Source organism: Dendrobates tinctorius, unplaced genomic scaffold, assembly GCF_039654945.1.
Source record: "Dendrobates tinctorius isolate UK_male_01 unplaced genomic scaffold, ASM3965494v1 ptg000012l, whole genome shotgun sequence".
Lineage (NCBI taxonomy): Eukaryota > Metazoa > Chordata > Amphibia > Anura > Dendrobatidae > Dendrobates > Dendrobates tinctorius.
In genome coordinates, this window is record NW_027361680.1 from 9,270,795 (window position 1) to 9,291,436 (window position 20,642).

Below are 20,642 nucleotides of genomic sequence, written 5' to 3' on the forward strand. Positions count from 1 at the left end.
CTTGGCCACTTCTCTTCTCTCTACACGGTCCCAATTGGACAGGCCATCAGCAGACTTGGCTTTCAGTACCTTCTTTCTGCTGATGACACAACTATACACGTCATCTCCTGACCTTACCCCCACTGTACAACATAACACCAGTGACTGTCCGCAGTCTCCAACATCATGTCCGCTCTCTATCTGAAACTCAACTTCTCCAAAACTGAACTTCTTGTGCTCCCGCCGTCTACTAACCTCTCTAAATCTGACATTTCCCTCTGTGGGTGGCACCATAATAACACCACGGCAGAAGGATCGCTGTCTGGGTGTTATGTTTGACACCAATCTCTCCACATCCTATATACAATCTCTTGCCGCTTACACCTAAAGAACATCTCTAGAATCTGCCCTTTATTCGAACTCCCATTACAGCACCACAAGAGAGGGGATCCGCCCTTCGGGAACAGGAAACCTACAGATGCAAAAGGGAGGCACCTACCCCACGCATCAGTTCGTTTCCTGTTCCTGATGGGACCGGATCATACAGATTCAGGACGTCTCCAGGCCCGGCCGGGCAGCTCAGGTAGCGGGGGGTCTCCTACCTTGACCGGTGCGGAGTCCCTGGAAGCGCCACAGTGGTCCTCAATGGACTTCATGGCAGTGTGCGTACAGCATGGTCCGGAGGATCGCTGTCTCTGTAAGGCAGCAGCGCGAGGTGAGTAGTCCCTGGGTTCTTCTGCGCTCCGGCGGTGTCAGATGCGGGGGCGCACGTGGTTCCCTGCCGGGCGTCCCGGAGCGGCCTCAGACATGGTCAGCGCCATCTTGGCGACGTTGGAGGGCGGGGCCGGTGGTCGCTTCCGGGTCACCGGCGCAGGCTCCCTTCTGCACATGCGCGGGGCTATTCTGGTGGTGGTGGAAAAATGGCGGCTGCCGTGCCTGGGACCGGAGCCTGATTTTGAAAACAGGATGCACCTGCGGGGGGTGGGGCCCTTGTGGGGACGGTATGCCCTGCTGGCCAGATACTGAGGGAGTATATGTGGCCACTAAGCAGGTGAACCCATGCTTCTGGTCCATTTTTCACTACCTTGGAGGATGAGCAGCTGCAGCAACCCCTGCAGCAGATAGAAACCACTGAGCAGCAAGCAGCAGAGTCCCGACAGAAGAATCGGAGTACAAATCGGGGCCAAGTGAGTGACTGGTCCAGCCGGAAGAATTCTTCCAGACCGTAGACATTACCAGCTGAAAAATTCCCCTCTTGTATCTTGGTACCTATTTCTGCAAGCATTGGTAAGTGATCTTCGTGAATGTTCACCCAGTGATGCAGCCTCCCCCTTACCCTTTTTTGTCCTAGGGGAAGAAATGCACAGATCAGGCGAGACAGAGAATGCGCCCCTTGTATATGCCCCCTACCGGACCCTTGTCCAAGGAGATTATTCCCCCCCCCCTGTATCCAGCAGACGGTGAGGTCTCAGGGATTGGGGAGGGGGAGTTGCGCTAGGCCTAGAGTCTATAGTGCAGTGAACATACAATCCCTATAAAAATTAGTTTTATTTCATACTATAAAAAACATCATTTTCCCAGTGAAAAGTATGGCAAATGCCACAATATAAATAGACCTCAACTGAGATGCTACAAAGCCCTGGAATAGGCCTCTCTGATACCTTCCTATCCGTGGAAGTTGGCACCCTAAAAGATCCCGAGTTTTTTGTTTTTTGGGGGGTTTTTTTGGCGCCCCCACTCAGCGAGGACTATCCCTCATTACCCTGCCAGTCCCTGATATCACAGGTATGAAAACAATAATTGATAGTGCAGAGATGAATGGTAAAAATGCCCTAGAGCTATTGTAAGCAATCCCAGAAAAATTTTTAAAAACGCACAAATAACCACATCATGATCTTAAAAAGTCCACCATATTCAATGTGCCCTAACAATGGAGCATACATAGAGATTAGAAAAGTGGCCACTTATCATGTATGGTGTAACCCCAACGCGTTTCCCCGCACCAGCGGTTCATCAGGAGGCACAGAAAATGCATATGATGTCCGTCATGTTAGATACTGAGATGAAGAGTAATGGCACCGGTCGTCAGGGGAGGCCAGACTTGTATAGCCCCCAGATAGTTACTGCAATGAGCCACACCTGCCCAGTTGCAGATGTTCAAATCACGGAGAAAAAACATAATTAGTCCCACTCACACCGCACGGTCACTCACATGTGTATTCTGGATGTACAATGCCGCCGGGCACCAGCGTGCGCTCCAGTATGGAACGCAAACAAAGATGGCCGCGGCAATTTCCGGTCACCAGTGTAATTTACATCCACAATGCGCATGCCTGGAAGTCAGTACTGTCACCATAGGGCCAGAAATAAAGATGACACGGTAGCGCGTCACATCTCAACTACGCATGCCCAAACACTTAGAAGTCGAGCGCAGATTACCGAGCTTACAATTCACCATGCATAGATAGAAACCTGCGCAAGCCCACATATTTAGACATTAGATGTAGTACGCCGAACATGTGATTAGCCAAAGATAAATAAAGAGACTATATCTCTATAGATAGACACTTTAAACACGGCGCATACCCCACATGATATTTGATGGACATAAATGACCTATCATAAAGGCCATCAGAATAAACATTATAGCGGAGTAGATGTGGAACAAATAGATACCACACAAAACAGATATTCAAGAACCCAAATATAGATAAAGACATAAATAAAGCCATACAATGTGGCACATATCAAATATGTTCTGACATTCCATCATGCTCCCCCATATATCGATTTAAGACACAGTTTTCGAATCAGGGTATATTAAATAAAGCAGGTGTAAGACATGCACTCGTTCATCCCACCTGGGGATAGGGACTGTAATCTAAAGATCCATTCACACTCCCGTCTTAAGATAATTTTGTCCAAGTTCCCTCCCCTCACTCTAGGTTTTATTAGCTCAATAATGTGAAAGGTGATCTCATTCAGGCGGCCATTATGGGTCAAATTCATATGCCGTGCAACCAGGGTATCACGTTTGTTTTTAATATCACCCGGGTGCTCGCCCACACTCAGTCTGAGTTCTCTAGTGGTTTTACCCACATAGTCTATAGTGCCCGTTAAATGTTCACCTCAGGTGGCAGAAGAGACTCCCAACTTCACCTCAAGTCTGACGGACATCAGGACAGAAGTAAGGGAGTCCATAAAATCCCTGACGCAAGGTGAGAGCTCTAGCAGGAAGATCCCCCGGAATCGGATTCATCAATTGAATGGAGGAGTGACGACAGTTCCCCCGAATCATCCTTTTCAGCCTCTTCATCTGAAGAGGACTCGTGCTGCTTCTGTCTGCCCCTAGACGGGGTAGATAAACTAGTGAAGGCAGTCAGGAGAACAATGGGGATAGTGGAGCCCAAGGCAGAACTATCCATGCAAGACATCATGTTTAAGGAATTGGATCAGAGGAAACGAAGATCCTTTCCCTTGAATAAAAAGATTCAGGAATTGATTGTCCGGGAGTAGAAGAGGCCGGAAAAGAAGGGTTCCTTACCGCCGGCCCTCAAGCGGAGATATCCCTTTGACGACCCAGCTGTTAACGCCTAGGAGAAAGCCCCTAAATTAGATGCAGCCATGACCAAAACATCAAAAAAATCGTCCTTGCCTTTTGAGGATATGGGGGGGCTCTCAAGGATCCCTTAGAAAAGAGAGCATTTTTCTTAAAGGGACCTGGGAGGTGGCCCGATCTCTGAGACCTGCGGTGGCATCCACTTGCACGGCCAGATATATTATGGTCTGGCTGGACCAACTTGAGTCTCCGCTAAAAGAGGGAGCCCCCAGGAAACTATTCTGGGAGCCATCCCAAGGGGCCGCAGCCTTTCTATCAAGACGCCTCAGTGGATTCGGTCAGAATGGCGGCAAGGGTAGCAGGCCTCTCCAACGCAGCCCGCAGAGCACTATGGCTAAAATGCTGGCCAGGTGATATGCAAGCAAGGTCTAAGCTCTGCGCCATCCCATGTGAAGGGGAGTATCTCTTTGGTCCAGACATGGATGAACTGGATAAGGCAGGGGATGAGGGAAAAAAAGGTTCCCCAACATCCACGGCTTACCAACATCCCTTCAACAGGAAGAAATTTGGTCAGAGGAGGCCGGCAAGAGACTGTTCCAGATGGGATGACAAGAAAAGAGGTACTGGCTTCATGTTTAGGCGTTCATCATGGGAACGAAAGAAACCATCCCAATAACTAGCGATCCCCGTGGGGGTTAGACTGTCAGCTTTTTATCCAGCAGGACTCCTCCTATCACCAAAAGCATTTGGGTGCAGGATGTAATATCAACAGGGCATAAGCTTGAGTTTGTCTCGATCCCAGGAAATATGTTTAGGATAACCCCAGTCCTTTTCTCTCAAATAGAACAAACGGCTCTTGAAGCAGAAATTGTCGAATTATGCCACAAAATAAGTCCTAGTGGGAGTGCCGGAATCCGAGGAGGGTAGAGGATTCTACTCTCCCGTTTTTGGATCGGAAACTGGATAATTCCTACAGGACCCATTATCAATCTCCGGTCCCTTAAGTTCCTAGTGGCTTGGCCCTTCAAAATGGAAATGGTTGATGTTTCAAAACTGTTTTATGGTGGTTTTAGATTTAAAAGACGCATACTACCATGTGCCCATTCATACAGCACACCAACACTTCCTAAGAGTGGCTGTTTCCGTAGATGGTGGTGTTGTAGCTGTTTTCGTTCTGACCCAAAGTCAGACATACAGATCACCAGCGAGGCCAAATTAGGAGTTTACGCCCTTAATTTACAAGTGCTTGGAGAAAAAGAAATCTGCACACAGATTGTGAGCAAGTCACTTTATCTGACGTAATGAAACACATGGCAATCTTTTATACCATTTACAACAATATGTAATTCTATGGAGCTCATGTGGCCCCCACCGTTTACCCAGGGTCATACCTTGTTTACCATGTACCCATAACACGTTGTGGCTGACTATTGAGAACATATATGATAAGAAGCATATTTTCCTTGAAGAGACAGGCAAAACTGCTGTGTCATAAGAATGAATTCTAGCAATGGAAGGCAAAAGGCAATTGAACAATTAAAAGCATTTAAAGGCAAACCCTTAACCCTTCTATATCAATTTCCCCCTTTTGTAAATAGTATAACCTTTGCCACAGGGTCAGCTGATGTCCACAAAGGAGCTACTGTCTCATGGGTCTAGTACCCATAAGGGGGCTTCCTACCTGCTTCGCCCATCCACCCTCAGTGTGGACACTCACTTTCCCCGTCAGCAATGGCTATCTGGGGCTTATGATACACTACAGAAGGTTCAGCCTTAGGTTCTTTTTTCACACATACATTATTCAGTAGCTTAAGTAATACATACAGGGGTTGGACAAAATAATGGAAACACCTAACGTTTTGGCATCATAATCTTCGAACATGTTATAAACATGCAAACCGTGACATATGGTTATGTTTTGTAGTTGATTTGTGATATGTGTATGTAAATTAACTGTTTTTTTGCAGAATTGTAAGAAAATTGATGAGAACCTGATACCAATGGCAGACCTCTAGGATTTTCAAAGAGGCCAAATTGTTGGTGCTCGTATGGCAGGTGCTAGTGTAACAGAAAGTGCCCAAATGCTTGGCGTGTCAAGAGGTACTGTCCCCAAAGTAATGACTGCGTTTGAAAGAAGGAAAAATGTCAGCAGCAAAGCACAGGTCCGGACGAAAGTTGACGTTGACAGAGAGAGACTGTCAGACTCTAAAGCGAATTGTGAGAGAGGATCGCAAGACCACAGCTCCGAAAATCACTGCTGAGCTCAATGAACACCTATAGAACCCAGTTTCCACGAAAACTGTTTGTTGAGAGCTGCACAAATCTGGATTCCACGGAAGAGCTGCAATTGGAAAACCGCTGCTCTCAATGACAAATGTTTCCAAGCGTCGAGTGGTGTAGAAACCTCCAGAATTGGTCCCTCGAGCAGTGGAAACGTGATATTCTCAGACGAATCATCGTTTACTCTATTTCCGACCTCTGGCCGGGTGTACGTTTTGCGACAGCCGAAAGAAGCATTCCATCCAGCCTGCCTTCTCCCAACCATAAAACATGGCGGAGGTTCTGTGATGATCTGGAGTGCTATTTCGTGGAGATCCGCCTGGCCAATGATATGCCTCCTTTTAAGAATTAACAGCCGAGATTATTTAGGCATTTTGGGCGACCAAGTGCATCCTATGGTTCAAGCACTGTTCCCGGAGGGGAACGCCATCTTTCAGGATGATAATGCACCAATTCATACAGCTAGAATCCTTAAAGCATGGCACGAGGAACATTCTAATGAAGTTGAGCTTCTTATCTGGCCCCCACAATCCCCAGACCTCAACATTATTGAGCATTTATGGTCGATTTTAGAAATTCAAGTTAAACGTCGATTTCCGCCGCCATCGTCGCTCAAAGAACTGGAAGGTGTTTTAACTGAAGAATGGGCTAAAATTCCTTTGAAAACAATTCACACCTTGTACGAATCCATACCTCAGAGAATTAAGGCTGTAATCGCTGCAAAAGGTGGACCTACATCATATTAAACTAACTTTTGTTGATGTTCCCAGGTGTTTACATTATTTTGTCCAACCCCTGTATATTAGCGCTTTTACGGCTACATAAAACAATAAGCAAAACAACTAAATTTGCATACAAGTCTGTACCATGCCAAAAATCCATCCTGCTAGGCCATTAAACCAATTTGCTGGATTTAAAAAAGAGAATGTGTTACCCCACCAGGAGTCTCTGTTTGCACTGTGTTGTTTTAACCATTGGTCTCTAAGTTCACCTATTTTGTCTATACTGGCCCTGATCTGGAGATTGCCAGCAGGTTCAATATAATTACAACAGGTGGGACCAATTATATGACACATTCCTCCTTCTTTTGCTGTCAGGTAATCTAGTACTATAGTATGTTGGTTAGTAACTATGAATAATTGTCTCTGTATTGTATTCGCTTCATTAAGAACTTCAAGAATTTGGAAAATCTGATCATCCAGGTAGTCGGTAGCTTCCACTAATTTATCCCACATTTGTGTTATGAAGGGGTATATTAACATACTACTGAATGTTTTATTTCTTATCCCCATTTCTACTAGATGCAGCCTACCATTTGGACGGGGCTTATTGTCTGCAGCCTTTCTATACAAAGTATGAATTGGAACTGCTGCAGTGTCTATTTTACTATGAGGAACTATGAAAGTGGTTGGTGTTAGTTTGGCAAGAGTGCAAACTCCTCTTATGTCTGGGCTCAACCACCTGTAGGTACGATGTCCGCACTCTAAGAATACTTCTTCTGGGAGAACACAAACGAGACCAGGGGTCTGTATACATTGGTACAAACTCAAAAGTCCTGACATAGGTTTATGGGCACACCAAGTATTATTCATTTGTTTTCTATTTATACCAAATGAACATTTACCCCTTTCTTTCCCTATTATTTTACCTGTAGATGCTTTACAGCCTTCAACACCATCTTGGTACACCGTATCATTAACCTGTGTTTGATCATGAGTGTATATGCGGAAGCAATTATTGTCCTCGCCACAGGTATTTGCTCCAGTGTGTTGAAGACTGAACCACAGTCCATCATTGGGAATGGGGTCTGAGTGAGGGATTTCAGTCCTCCTCCTGGCGGCCATATTTCCGACGTCTGAATCATATTTCCACCACCACATTTGTACCCTAGGCCGCGTTATATTAAACTGAAACCAGGGATTAGCGGCCCATCCGATTATAGCCAAAGAGGCAGATATATCACGGGGCACATCTTTTCCTCAAAACCTAGATTGAGTCCAAGTCTCATTGTGTATGCAGTGTGGGGTTAATATCTTCCATGGCACCAAAGGTAAGGCTAAGTACGGCATAGTCCTTGCAGATACTGGGCTGTGTGTACAGATCCAAGTCTTTCGGTTTCTGTCCTTCCATATCCTTTATGAGAAGAGCATGATGTCGAATAAGTTTGTTGTCCCAGTCAGCATTTAAGAGTTTATCCTGTGTCTCTGTAGAGTGCAGTAATCCTGTCACTGCCAGCAAGGTGATTAGGAGAACAGTCATTCTGCTGTTGAAAAGACCTTCTTGCAGTGACTTGGGTGGATCCAGGTGGGCTTTCCCTCATGTTTTACTGAGGTGGATGTGGTCAGCTGGACTTGGAAGGGGCCGTCAAATCGTGGGTCTAGACTCCTCACGTGTCTGCGTATGACCACCCAAACACCTGGATTCAGCTGATGCACGGTCTGCACTTTCATTAGGATCTGGAATGGATGAGAACACATGTTTATGTACCACATTAAGTCTTTCCTGTAAGGCCTGGACATAGGCTGTCATAGCACCGTGTTGCATTTGTAGCACCTGTGGGAAGTACAGACCAGTCTGGTGCACTACCAAACAGGACTTCAAAAGGAGAAAACCTGTCTTTCTATTTTGAGTGTGTCCGACTGAAAAGATGCAAGAGGCAAGCACTCTACCCAGCTCTTTCCTGTCTCTGCCATGGCCTTTTGAATTTTCAGTGTAAGAGTCCCATTTAATCTTTCCACTTTCCCACTACTTTGTGGACTATATGGTGTATGAAATGCTTGCTGTACACCCAGGGCCTGCATGACTTCCCTCATTATTTCTCCCGTGAAGTGTGTACCACTATCGCTTTCTATGGTTTCTGGGACACCATGCTTGCAGATCAGTTCTTTCATCAGTTTGGCTGCAGTCGTTTTAGCATTTTCACATTTTACCGGATAGGCTTCCGGCCAACCAGAGAAGAGATCTACACATACTAGGATATTTGCATACACTCCTATCTTGGTAGCTGTATGTAGTGAATCTGCAGTCTCTGAAATGGGTAGAGAGGCCTAGGTGTCGCTTTCTTGGGGACTTTTACTGTTTTACCTGGGTTGTGCTGTGCACAGATGAGGCATGATTGTACAAGTTTCACGGCTGCGTAACTGAAACCAGGAGTGATCCAGAAGGCATCTACCGTGGCACACGTGACTTTTTGAGGCGTGAGTGGGGCCATGTGTTGCTTGCGCCATAATTGGGAACAGGGACTTCGGTAGGCACAACTTATCCTTATTCTACCATGCTTCATTTGAGCTCAGCTCAGCTCCGTCTCCCCCAGTGTTCCTTCTCTGTTTGGGCAGCCTGTTGCTGGAGGGATTTCAGGATATCTAGGCTCAGTGTGGCTGGAATACGCTGACTCCCCACAATCGTCCACTGCTCCCTAGGCCGCCTTGCTGCTACTTTAGCAGACTCGTCCACCCTTCTGTTGCCCTCTACCTCCATGGAGTCACCGTTCGTGTGTGCTTTTACCTTGACAATGCCAACCTGGACTGGTAACATCAATGCCTCCATCAATTGTTTCACCAGCTCTGCATTCTTAATGGGCTTACCGGCTGATGTAAGAAACTCTCTGCTTCTCCAGATAGGGCCATAACAATGGACCATTCCCCATGCATAATTCGAATCAGTGTAAATATTAGCGACTTTACCTGCAGCGGCTCTACACGCCTCAGTGAGTGCCTTCAACTCTGCCTCCTGTGCTGACATGTGAGGAGGGAGTGGTTCAGCTCGGCTACCTCGTGAGGATACTACTGCATATCCAGTGTAGAATCGTCCATCCTGGTGGTATTTGGAGCAATCTACAAAAAACTCAATCTGCATTAGGAACAGGCTTTTCATGAATGTGTGCAAAACCCACTGTCTCCTGACTCATCAGTTCTTTGCAGTCATGTTCATGCGTCATGTCAAAGTATTCTTCCTCACTCGCTAATACAGTCACCAATTCCCCCTTTTCTGAATCCACAGGCAGGAGGGTGGCTGGATTCAGAACGTTACATCTTTTGAGGGTGACATACTCAGGAATTAGTAGAGCGCATTCAAGTCGGAGCTGTCTGGCCATAGACAAATGTTTTGGTTGAACTTGTTTGTACGAGTATGGCATGGATGTCATGTGGGGAATAAATTGTCAAAGGAAAAGTCAGCGTGATCTCACCATGCCTTTCCTTTTAGTAGTTTAGCTGCATCTACTGCACGGACACACGTAGGTGACCCTCTGATCACTGGGTCTAATTGTGCTGAGTAATAAGCTATTGGTCTCTGTTTCCTTCCATGTTGTTGTGTCAGTACTGCGGTAGCATGTCCTCCCTGCTCTGCAAAACAAGAAAAAAATGGCTGGTCATTGTTTGGAATGCCTAAGGTCGGGGCTGATACAATGAGCAATTTGAGAGAATGGAAGGAATCAATTGCTTCTTGAGTGAGATCATAGGGGTCTGATGACAAGCAGTCATAAAGTGGTTGCATCATTTGTGAAGCAGACCTTATCCAAGGCCTGCAGTAGGTCACCAAGCCTAGGAAAGTGGGTAGATGCTGATGTCACCTGGGTAGAGGGAGATTTTGAATTGCCTGTTTCCTGTCTTCAGTCAGGTGTCTTGTACCTTCGGCAATACAATGTCCCAAAAATGTCACCTTTTGTTTGCAATACTGTAATTTGTCATGTGAGACCTTGCTTTTTCTGCCGAAAAACATAGCAAGTAAACTGTAGCTTCCCTGCAGGACATCTGGTCCAGGCAGCAGAGCAAAAGGTCATCCATGTACTGTAATAGTACTATCTGTGAATGAGGTGGTTGCCATTGATAAAGGACCCCTGCAGGGGATTTCTTTCCCCCTTGTGAGAGGACTGTCCAACAATATTGTTTACCTTTATGAGTAAAGAAAAAAAGATACTGACAACCAGGGTGCAGGGGTACAGAGAAAAATGCTCCCAGCAAAGAGCAAACAGATAAACGGCATACTAGGACACACAAATCACCACATTAACAGACGGAGCTATTTATCTGAAGTATTGTGGTATATATTTCAGTAAAAAAACGGAGGTGCTTGCATGAAAAAACATGAATATTTCAATGTGAAACGAAAAAAGGAGAAATATGCAGCACTCACCGATATAGCTGAAAAACTGTGCGTCTTTATTTCACATAAATTCCATCAATAGATATGTGGACATGCAGGACGTTAGAGGAATGCTAGGGGAGGTGCTGGACAAAGAAAAATGCACCCGCTAAATCAATGACTGTGAAACATGTTGACGTTGCTGGGATCTGTGACGGTAATGTGTGTGGGTCAGGGACAATTGAGGTCACACTCTCTGTAACATCATTAATAGCCCTTAAGTCATGAACCTTTCTGTAAGTATCAGCAAACCCTTGGGTCCTTTTTTCAGAATGGGATACAAAGGGGTGTTGCAGGGAGAAAATCTTTGCACCAGAACCCCTGCCTTAATATACCGTACTCTTTTATTATTCCTGCTCCGGGCCATTGATTTGGCTAGGCTCAAGGGGTATTGCTTTAAACGAGGACACACGTTTCGCCACAGCTTCATCTTCATCCGACCCTCTTAAATGAAGCTGTGGCGAAACGCGCGTCGGGGATAGTGACCAACAAGGTTGTATATTTTTCTCATGCACTCTGCACTTTGTACTATTCATCTCTCAGCCTGCTATATTAGCGTTTCTGTAGTCTATTTGGTATGCATAGATGTACATATCTGTGTGCAGCGTTTACATTAGTTGCTGCTGGCAAAAATTTCTTCAGAGCACTATGGGCTCATACTTTATACCCTGCCACATGTACACTTAGGTTGACTGTACTATATGCATAGATATTTATACTTGTGTGCAGCGTTTTTATTAGTTGTTGACATCATTTAGAGCACTATGGGCTCATACTCTATACCCTGCCACATGTATACCTATGTTTATTGTACCTTTATAAGGTGACTCAGTACACACCCCCTATATGTGCTGTTTTTTTGCATGCCTCTACACACTGACTACTCAGTAAAACCTTTTGGTACAAATAGGGGCTGCGGTTACTGTACAGGAGGTAGGGCACTTTGTATATACTGAATAGGTGCAGTAATAGGCTGGTTTCACATTAGCGCTTTTGTGCGCAGCGCATCGTGCACCTATATTTAACATGACGTGCGCATGGTCTTGCACATACTTGCGTTTTCGTGCGCATGCTTTTTTTGTCTTTCGCGCCAGGCGCGCCAGAAGCAACATGTTGCATTTTTGGTTCCGCCCTGTCTCGTCAAAAAAACGCTTGCGCACGGAATGCGCAAAAACACCACATTGGAGCCTATGGGAACGCATGCGTGCGCATGATCTTGCGCACGCTTGCGTTTTTATGTGCATGCGTTTCTAAGATAAACACGTCTGGAATGTGGTCTAGACAGTAAAAAAAAAAAAAACTAAAAACAAGGTGATAAAATTGTGTGGGCACTGGGATTCCACAATACTTTACAGACTGCTCCAAGAGTGGACACACAGCAAAAAGCACAAGCTGCACCAATGTAAGTATGAAAAACCTAATGTCTGGCTGAAATTTCAATACATTTCTATGTACTTATGTCTCTTTTTTTTTTTTTATTGCAGCATGTCTTCATCTGGTGACGAATATGTCCCCGGGACAGGGGAAGAGGCAGAAGAAGTGAGTACCATGCTTCCGTATGGATTGGTAAAAATATACACATGTGGTTAATTTTTTTTTGTTTAATTTTCAGACCTCATCCTCCACCACGCCACCACCACCGGAGGAACGGTAGGAGCAGCAAGGCCAAGTGCGGGCGGGAAGACGGGATGTAAGTACAGACGGACTGTTTTTTTTTTTTTTACTTAATTTCTATGCTGGTTTATTTTCCTTTTTTTTGGAACTGTATTGAAATAATTCTTTCAGGTGTTTATTTTTTTTATGTTTTTGGTAAATTTTTATTAGTATGTTTTGGTAATTTTCCTTCTTTTTTTGCTGCTTTTTTGGTTACAGATTTTTTTAAAACTTAATTTCTAGGCTGGTTTATTTTCTTTTTTTTTTTTGGTAATCATTTTTTAATGTATTTTTTTTTAATTTTCATGGTTGTTTTTTTCTGTTTTTTGCTTTTTTTTTTGCATTTATTTTCATTTAAAACAAAAAATTTTTTCATGGCTTGTGTATCAATATATAAAGCTCAAAGTGTGTGTGTGTGTGTGTGTGTTTGTTTGTATGTCCGGGATAGGCATCCGCACCGTCGCAGCTACAGCCCCAAATTTTGGCACAGTCACACGTCTGGACCCCGAGAGCGTCAGCTATGTTGTGAGGCGAAATTTTAACCCCGCGCGCTCCAATTCACCAAACAATGTTGCCCCTATCTACATACTGGGGGAAAAAGTGTGTGCGCGTCAAGCCCCGCCCCTCATTGTGATGTCACAATGCCCCTATTTGCATACTGGGGAAGCAGTGTGTGCGTATCAAGTCCCGCTCCTCATTATGATGTCACAATGGTTGCCATGGCGACGCTGATGTCATCAAAGGTTGCAAGCCCTGCCGCCGCTCATTATGTCATAATGGTTGACTATGGATTGGAGGATGTGTGATGAGTATATGGGCACGGGACTATGGGATGGAGGATATGTATGACAGGTATATGGGCACGGGACTATGGGATGGAGGATATGTATGATGGGTATATGGGCACGGGACTATGGGATGGAGGATAATTATAATTTTCTATAACTAACCACAGTTAGCTACTATGCCCGAGCAGCGCCGGGCTCTTCAGCTAGTTTTCTATATTTTTCATTTTAAAATCTTTCAAAGATTAAGGCTAAGTGCACACGTACCGGAACTCTCGCGGAAATTACCGTGAGAATTCCGGAATTCCAGTCCGCGGGAAAATCGCATTTTAAATTCCCGCGATTTTCCCGCGGAAAAACTAGCATTTTGCAAGCGTAATTAGCTTGCAAAATGCTAGCGTTTTCCAAGCGATCTGTAGCATCGCTTGGAGAACTGATTGACAGGTTGGTCACACTTGTCAAACATAGTGTTTGACGAGTGTGACCAACTTTTTACTACTGAGGCTGCCTATGTGGCATCAGTAGTAAAATATAGCATGTAAAAAAAAAAAATAAAAAACGGTGTTATTCTCACCCTCCGACGTCCCGCGCATCCGTTCCCAGTAATCCTTTGCGAAAAGGCCCGCGATGATGTCAGTTCTCGTGGGATCGCGACGTCTCGCGGTAATTCGCGATGACGTTGCGCGAATGACCGCGAGACTTCGCGATCCCGCGAGAACGGACGTCATCGCGAGCATTTTCGCAAAGGACTACTGGGAACGAGAGCGTGAAGAGAAGCGGGAAGGCTGCGCGGGACGTCGGAGGGTGAGAATAACAATATTTTTTATTTTAAATTCTATTTTTTACAGGGATATGGTACCCAAAGCCCGGAGGACAGTCTCCTCTCCTCCGGACCATGGGTACCATCCGCAATTGTTCTGCTTACTTTCCGCATGGTGTGCACAGCCACATGCGGGAAATAAGCGGAACAATGCATTCCTATGGGTGCGGGATCGCCGCGATTCCGCAAATTAATGAGCATGCTGCGGTTTTTACCGCGAAGCGATTTCGCCGCGGTAAAAACCGCAGCATTAGCACAGCATTGCGGAATCCCATAGGAATGCATGGGATGCTTATTTTTCGCGGCAAAATCGCGCGGTTAAAACCGCTGCGGAAACGCGAAAAAAACGCCACTTGTGAACTCAGCCTAATGTTTGTCTTTCTTTTCTAGGCTCCACAGCGGGAGGAGGACCTCGCCCTGGACAACGACGAGCTCATCCATCTAGTCCAGGAGCGAGTCCCGTTGTGGGACACCCGTCACCAACTGCACTCGGACAACGTGGTGATCCGGCGGCTCTGGAACGAGGTGGCCGAATCGCTGATGGATGGCTGGGACAACGCCTCTCCCCGGGTCCGCAAGGATTTTCGTAAGTATTTAAATGCATTGTGATGCAGCAGTGATCTTGGCCGGGATCACCCAACTGTGTGTGATGCTATTAACTCCATGGAGTTTCTGTCATCACACACAGTTGGGTGATCACGGCCTCCAGTGCATAGTCTTACTTTTTTCTTTTTTTTTTTTCCCCACAGTGAACAAAGTCAGAACCCGTTGGCGCTCGATGAAGGACCGCTTCAACAGGGATATCCGTCAGGAGAAGCAGGTTCGCAGTGGTGCTGCGGCAAGGACCGGCACGAAATACAGATACCATCGTGCCTTGGCATTTTTAAGACCGGTCCTTGCCTCCCGAACGTAAGTATATTCTAGTTGTATTGTGTTTAATTCTGTGCTCTTCTATTCCACAGGAGTTGGCGATTGTTAATTTATGGTATTAAATTATTTCTTTTCTTTTCACAGCACCTGGAGCAGCACCCTGCAACCTGTGCCCGAAGCGGTCCTTCATCAAGCTGCCCCGGACCCCTCCCAGCCATCCATCAGCGAGGAAGCACCTTGCAGGTCTGCACCACAGTCATCTGGAGACCAGGAAGCTGGTCGCTCAGGTGTTCCCCTGTCCCAGGTCTCTGCCACTGGTTTTGCGGGCACTTCCCGCCAGCAGCGGCAGAGGACCTCGGACAGGCCTGTCATGCCCGAGTTCATTCAATTGAGCTCGGTCTTTCAGAGTAGCCTCAAGGCACTCTCCGATAGACTTGACAGCGGGTTCCTCCTTTTGGACCAACGCTACAAGTCTATCGAGGGTCGCCTTGAGCGCCTGGAAGTCGACCTCGCCAGACCAGCGCATCATTTTTATACACAAATAGCTCGGGACACGGCGGAACACCTTACCCCTGACCTCCAGTTGACTGTCATGCAGGCCTGCAACAATGCTTTTATGCAGGCTATGCAGCAGAGTAGGTATATGCAGCAGTCAGCGGTGGCATTTCCACCGGTGCCACCCCTGACTCATTTTACAGCATTACCTACTTCTGCTGCATATCACTGCACAGCCACCACACTTCCAAGCCTTGCCGGACACCAATATACCGCTCCAAGTCCGAGTGCAGCTGGACACTTCCCCGCCAACACCATGCCAAGCGCTGCTCCTGCCTGGCCCACCACTGCTGCCGCCACCACCACTGGATGGCCCGTCGTCACCACCCCTGCCTGGAGCGCCGCCACCACCACCACCAGCGGGAGGACCACCTCGGTATGGACCGCCACAGCCACCACGCCTGCATGGACCACCACCAGCACCACCACCTCGGAGCAGCATCAGCTGGGGGACCCGCATTCAATATTTACGGCCCCTGCCAGGACATCCACCACCACCAGCATGCCACAGCAGCTACAAGATCCTGGCAGGCGGTCCACAAGCGCCAGGCGGGCCACAGCCTCCAGCCGGTCCACAGCCTCCAGGCGGTCCCCGGGGTCTAGCCAGTCCTAAGGCTCCAGCCGCTCTAGACAGGACAGCAGCAAGACGACGGGCCACCGTCATAAAAAAAAAAAAAAAAAAGAGGAGGACTCTGACCCTCCCTCACCTCCCACTTCACAACTTTCCTTGCCTCGGCTCCCTTCCCCCACTTCTTTGGTTCCTCCTTCCCCTAGAACCCCTTCCTCCACCCAAAGCCGTTCCTCATCCCTCCACACCCACCAGTTTCCACCAACTAAGTAAAATAAATGTTAAAGTTTTATTTCAAAATAATGTTTGGTTATTGTGTCTTTCGCCGCCTGCACACACTGCGCCGTACACCATGGTTTGTTTTTCTTTACTTTATACCATCCAACTCTGAAAGGGATACTATATTTCAGATTTTTCTTTTTTTTTTATTAATATATATACAGTGGGGCAAAAAAGTATTTAGTCAGTCAGCAATAGTGCAAGTTCCACCACTTAAAAAGATGAGAGGCGTCTGTAATTTACATCATAGGTAGACCTCAACTATGGGAGACAAACTGAGAAAAAAAAATCCAGAAAATCACATTCTGTTTTTTTTTCATTTTATTTGCATATTATGGTGGAAAATAAGTATTTGGTCAGAAACAAGCAATCAAGATTTCTGGCTCTCACAGACCTGTAACTTCTTCTTTAAGAGTCTCCTCTTTCCTCCACTCATTACCTGTAGTAATGGCACCTGTTTAAACTTGTTATCAGTATAAAAAGACACCTGTGCACACCCTCAAACAGTCTGACTCCAAACTCCACTATGGTGAAGACCAAAGAGCTGTCAAAGGACACCAGAAACAAAATTGTAGCCCTGCACCAGGCTGGGAAGACTGAATCTGCAATAGCCAACCAGCTTGGAGTGAAGAAATCAACTGTGGGAACAATAATTAGAAAATGGAAGACATACAAGACCACTGATAATCTCCCTCGATCTGGTGCTCCACGCAAAATCCCACCCCGTGGGGCCAGAATGATCACAAGAACGGTGAGCAAAAATCCCAGAACCACGCGGGGGGACCTAGTGAATGAACTGCAGAGAGCTGGGACCAATGTAACAAGGCCTACCATAAGTAACACACTACGCCACCATGGACTCAGATCCTGCAGTGCCAGACGTGTCCCACTGCTTAAGCCTGTACATGTCCGGGCCCGTCTGAAGTTTGCTAGAGAGCATTTGGATGATCCAGAGGAGTTTTGGGAGAATGTCCTATGGTCTGATGAAACCAAACTGGAACTGTTTGGTAGAAACACAACTTGTCGTGTTTGGAGGAAAAAGAATACTGAGTTGCATCCATCAAACACCATACCTACTGTAAAGCATGGTGGTGGAAACATCATGCTTTGGGGCTGTTTCTCTGCAAAGGGGCCACGACGACTGATCCGGGTACATGAAAGAATGAATGGGGCCATGTATCGTGAGATTTTGAGTGCAAACCTCCTTCCATCAGCGAGGGCATTGAATATGAAACGTGGCTGGGTCTTTCAACATGACAATGATCCAAAGCACACCGCCAGGGCTACGAAGGAGTGGCTTCGTAAGAAGCATTTCAAGGTCCTGGAGTGGCCTAGCCAGTCTCCAGATCTCAACCCTATAGAAAACCTTTGGAGGGAGTTGAAAGTCCGTGTTGCCAAGCGAAAAGCCTAAAACATCACTGCTCTAGAGGAGATCTGCATGGAGGAATGGGCCAACATACCAAGAACAGTGTGTGGCAACCTTGTGAAGACTTACAGAAAATGTTTGACCTCTGTCATTGCCAACAAAGTATTGAGATGAAATTTTGTTTCTGACCAAATACTTATTTTCCACCATAATATGCAAATAAAATGAAAAAAAAACAGACAATGTGATTTTCTGGATTTTTTTTTCTCTGTTTGTCTCCCATAGTTGAGGTCTACCTATGATGTAAATTACAGACACCTCTCATCTTTTTAAGTGGTGGAACTTGCACTATTGCTGACTGACTAAATACTTTTTTGCCCCACTGTATATATTAATTTTATTTTTTTTTTTTTTTTATGGTGGTTTCCCTTTCTTTCCTTTAACCTGGGCGGGCAGGTGAGTAGTGGAGTGTATTAAGACACAGTACACTGGGTACAGGTATAAAAAAAACATGTATTTTATTTTTACCAAACAACAAAACTATTAAACCATTTGATCCTGCCATGCTACACGACCCACATCGGATAAAAAGAAGTCCGCAAATTGGTCCCTCATTTGGGCAACTTCGACTGATGACCGAAGAGGGTGCTGAGTAAAATCTGGCAAAGGGTTGGCAGCAGGTTCATTCATGTCAAAGTTCGGCCTCTCCTTTGCCATAACAAAATTGTGCAGAACCACGCACGCCTTCACCACCTCATCCACTGTTTCCATTTTGAGATTGATGGCGGTGCTAAGAATTCGCCATCTGGACACTAGAATGCCAAAGGCGCACTCTACAGTCCTGCGTGCCCTCGAAAGCCTGTAGTTGAAAATTTTCTTGGGGTGGTCCAAGTCACGGCTGGAGTACGGCTTCAGCAGGTTTTGGCACATCTGAAATGCCTCATCCCCAACCACTACAAATGGCAGTGGTGGAGATTGGGTTTGGGGAAGAGGCCGTGCCAGTGGAAAATTGAACTGGTTGCCGTACAACCTCCGGCCCATATCAGAGTTCTTAAAAGTCTGGGCATCGTTGCCCCGTCCGAATGCCCCTATGTCCACCGCCACAAACCGGCAGTCTGCATACGCAATGGCGATGAGTACTGTGGAAAAGTACTTCTTGTAGTTGTAGTACTCAGAGTCACTTCTTGCAGGTTTTGTGATGCGGATGTGCTTCCCGTCCACCGCTCCTAGGCAGTTCGGGAAATTGCAGACTGCCCAGAATTTGTCCGATATTTGAAGCCACTTTTCGGCAGTGGGCAATGGCAGAAACTCCGGACACAGAACATCCCACAGAGCCCTGCAGGTGTCGGCAACAATCCCGGATAAAGTTGAGATTCCCAGCCGGTACTGGAAATGCAGGGATGAAAGACTCTCTCCAGTTGCCAGGAACCTGCAAAACATAAAAAGAAAAAATAATTATATTTCTGTCTTGGGTATTAATAAAAACACTGAAAATAAAAAGTACATGGCCTAACTATTTTGCATGTTTTTTTAATACAACATAGCAAAAAAACATTTTATAAAGGCTTGGGATTAGTACATGACAGAAGAAAAACCATTATGCAAAAAAGCAATTTCCCAAAAATAATGTTAAAATTCAATAGCAAAAAACATACCGAAATTTTTAGCCAAAAAAACAACAAATAAAAAAATGGAAAAAGCCAAAAAAATTATGCAAACATAACAACATACATACCGTAAGGTGACAAGGAGCCTTTCTTCGGGAGGAATGGCACGCCGGAGCTGAGTGTCCCGTCTCCGGATGATTCCTTCAACCATACCCAGCAAGTCCAGGAAGCTTTCCTGGGACATCCGGGTATAGTCAGCAAATTTCTCCGGGTTTTCCTGGAGCTCGCTGTACAGCGTGTGATATGCTCCATGGCTTGCCCGGAGTTCGATTATTGGATGCCTCCAAAACCGACGCCGCTGCCATCTCTGCTGTCTCTCCCTCTCCCTTTCTTGCTGGCAACAAAAGGCATACACCTGAGACAGCGCGATGTCAGGATCCAACTTGAAGCGGAAATTATCCAGACGCAGGTCCATTTTGACACCGGAAACAGCAGCAAAATCTGATGAATTCAGCAGTAACAGGGTCTATAAAACATTCCAATGACACACGCCCACTGGTGACCCATTGGTATTCAAGGATTTTTCTATTGTGAAATGTCACACCTAAAAACGCATGCGCATAAAAATCGCAAACGCATGCAAAACTCATGTAAAACGCAAGCAACGCTGCGTTTTTTTGACGCATCAGCGTGCGCATGACGTTAAAAAAACGCGCGTTTTGCGTTTTTTATGCGCCCGATGCACTGCGCAAAAAAAACGCTAATGTGAAACTAGGCATAGCAGCATACATGCATATGTAGTATCTTTTACAATTTATGCTGGTCTGTGCAGAGAGGAGAGTGTGAACCGTAGTGGAAGGCCTTTCCACAGTCATTATGACAAGCTTATAATAGATTCCTATTTTGTATCTTCCACTGGTACATCTGTTCTCACACGTGTACTCTAAGCTATGTTTGGTTCTCTGGACCAGAATCTCCTTTTATGTGTTTTTATGGTTTGGCTTTAATAAAAATTATTTTTAATGGCAATGCTTTTCTGTCGTTTTGGATATTTCTTGTTCTGAAGTGCCATTATTGGTAGGCTTGATATTTTGGATATATTATACATGACAGGTTTTCTTATCGTCCTTGTTTGCTCAACTACTTTACCTTAACCCCTTCATGACAGCCAATACGTAT

The 20,642-nt window shown here is 45.8% G+C and overlaps 1 protein-coding gene and 1 long non-coding RNA gene across 3 annotated transcripts; one reads left to right on the forward strand and one right to left on the reverse strand.

Annotated features, from left to right (window-relative positions):
• Positions 1-4,811: 4,811 nt before the first annotated feature.
• Positions 4,812-13,986, reverse strand: LOC141066373 (uncharacterized). The gene is made up of 2 exons (XR_012226431.1): positions 9,502-13,986; positions 4,812-8,274 (listed from the first exon to the last, which is right to left on the reverse strand). It is a non-coding gene; the product is annotated as an uncharacterized lncRNA (long non-coding RNA).
• A 114-nt stretch (positions 13,987-14,100) lies between these two features.
• Positions 14,101-16,654, forward strand: LOC141066347 (uncharacterized). Of its 2 annotated transcripts, XM_073557976.1 has the most exons (3): positions 14,101-14,804; positions 14,968-15,127; positions 15,233-16,654. In XM_073557976.1, exons 1-3 carry the CDS (start codon positions 14,759-14,761, stop codon positions 16,254-16,256), a joined length of 1,230 nt encoding a protein of 409 aa, XP_073414077.1. In that variant the 5' UTR covers positions 14,101-14,758; the 3' UTR covers positions 16,257-16,654. The 2 variants fall into 2 exon arrangements, with proteins under 2 accessions (XP_073414077.1, XP_073414076.1); XM_073557975.1 differs by having other exon boundaries at positions 14,101-15,127.
• Positions 16,655-20,642: the final 3,988 nt, after the last annotated feature.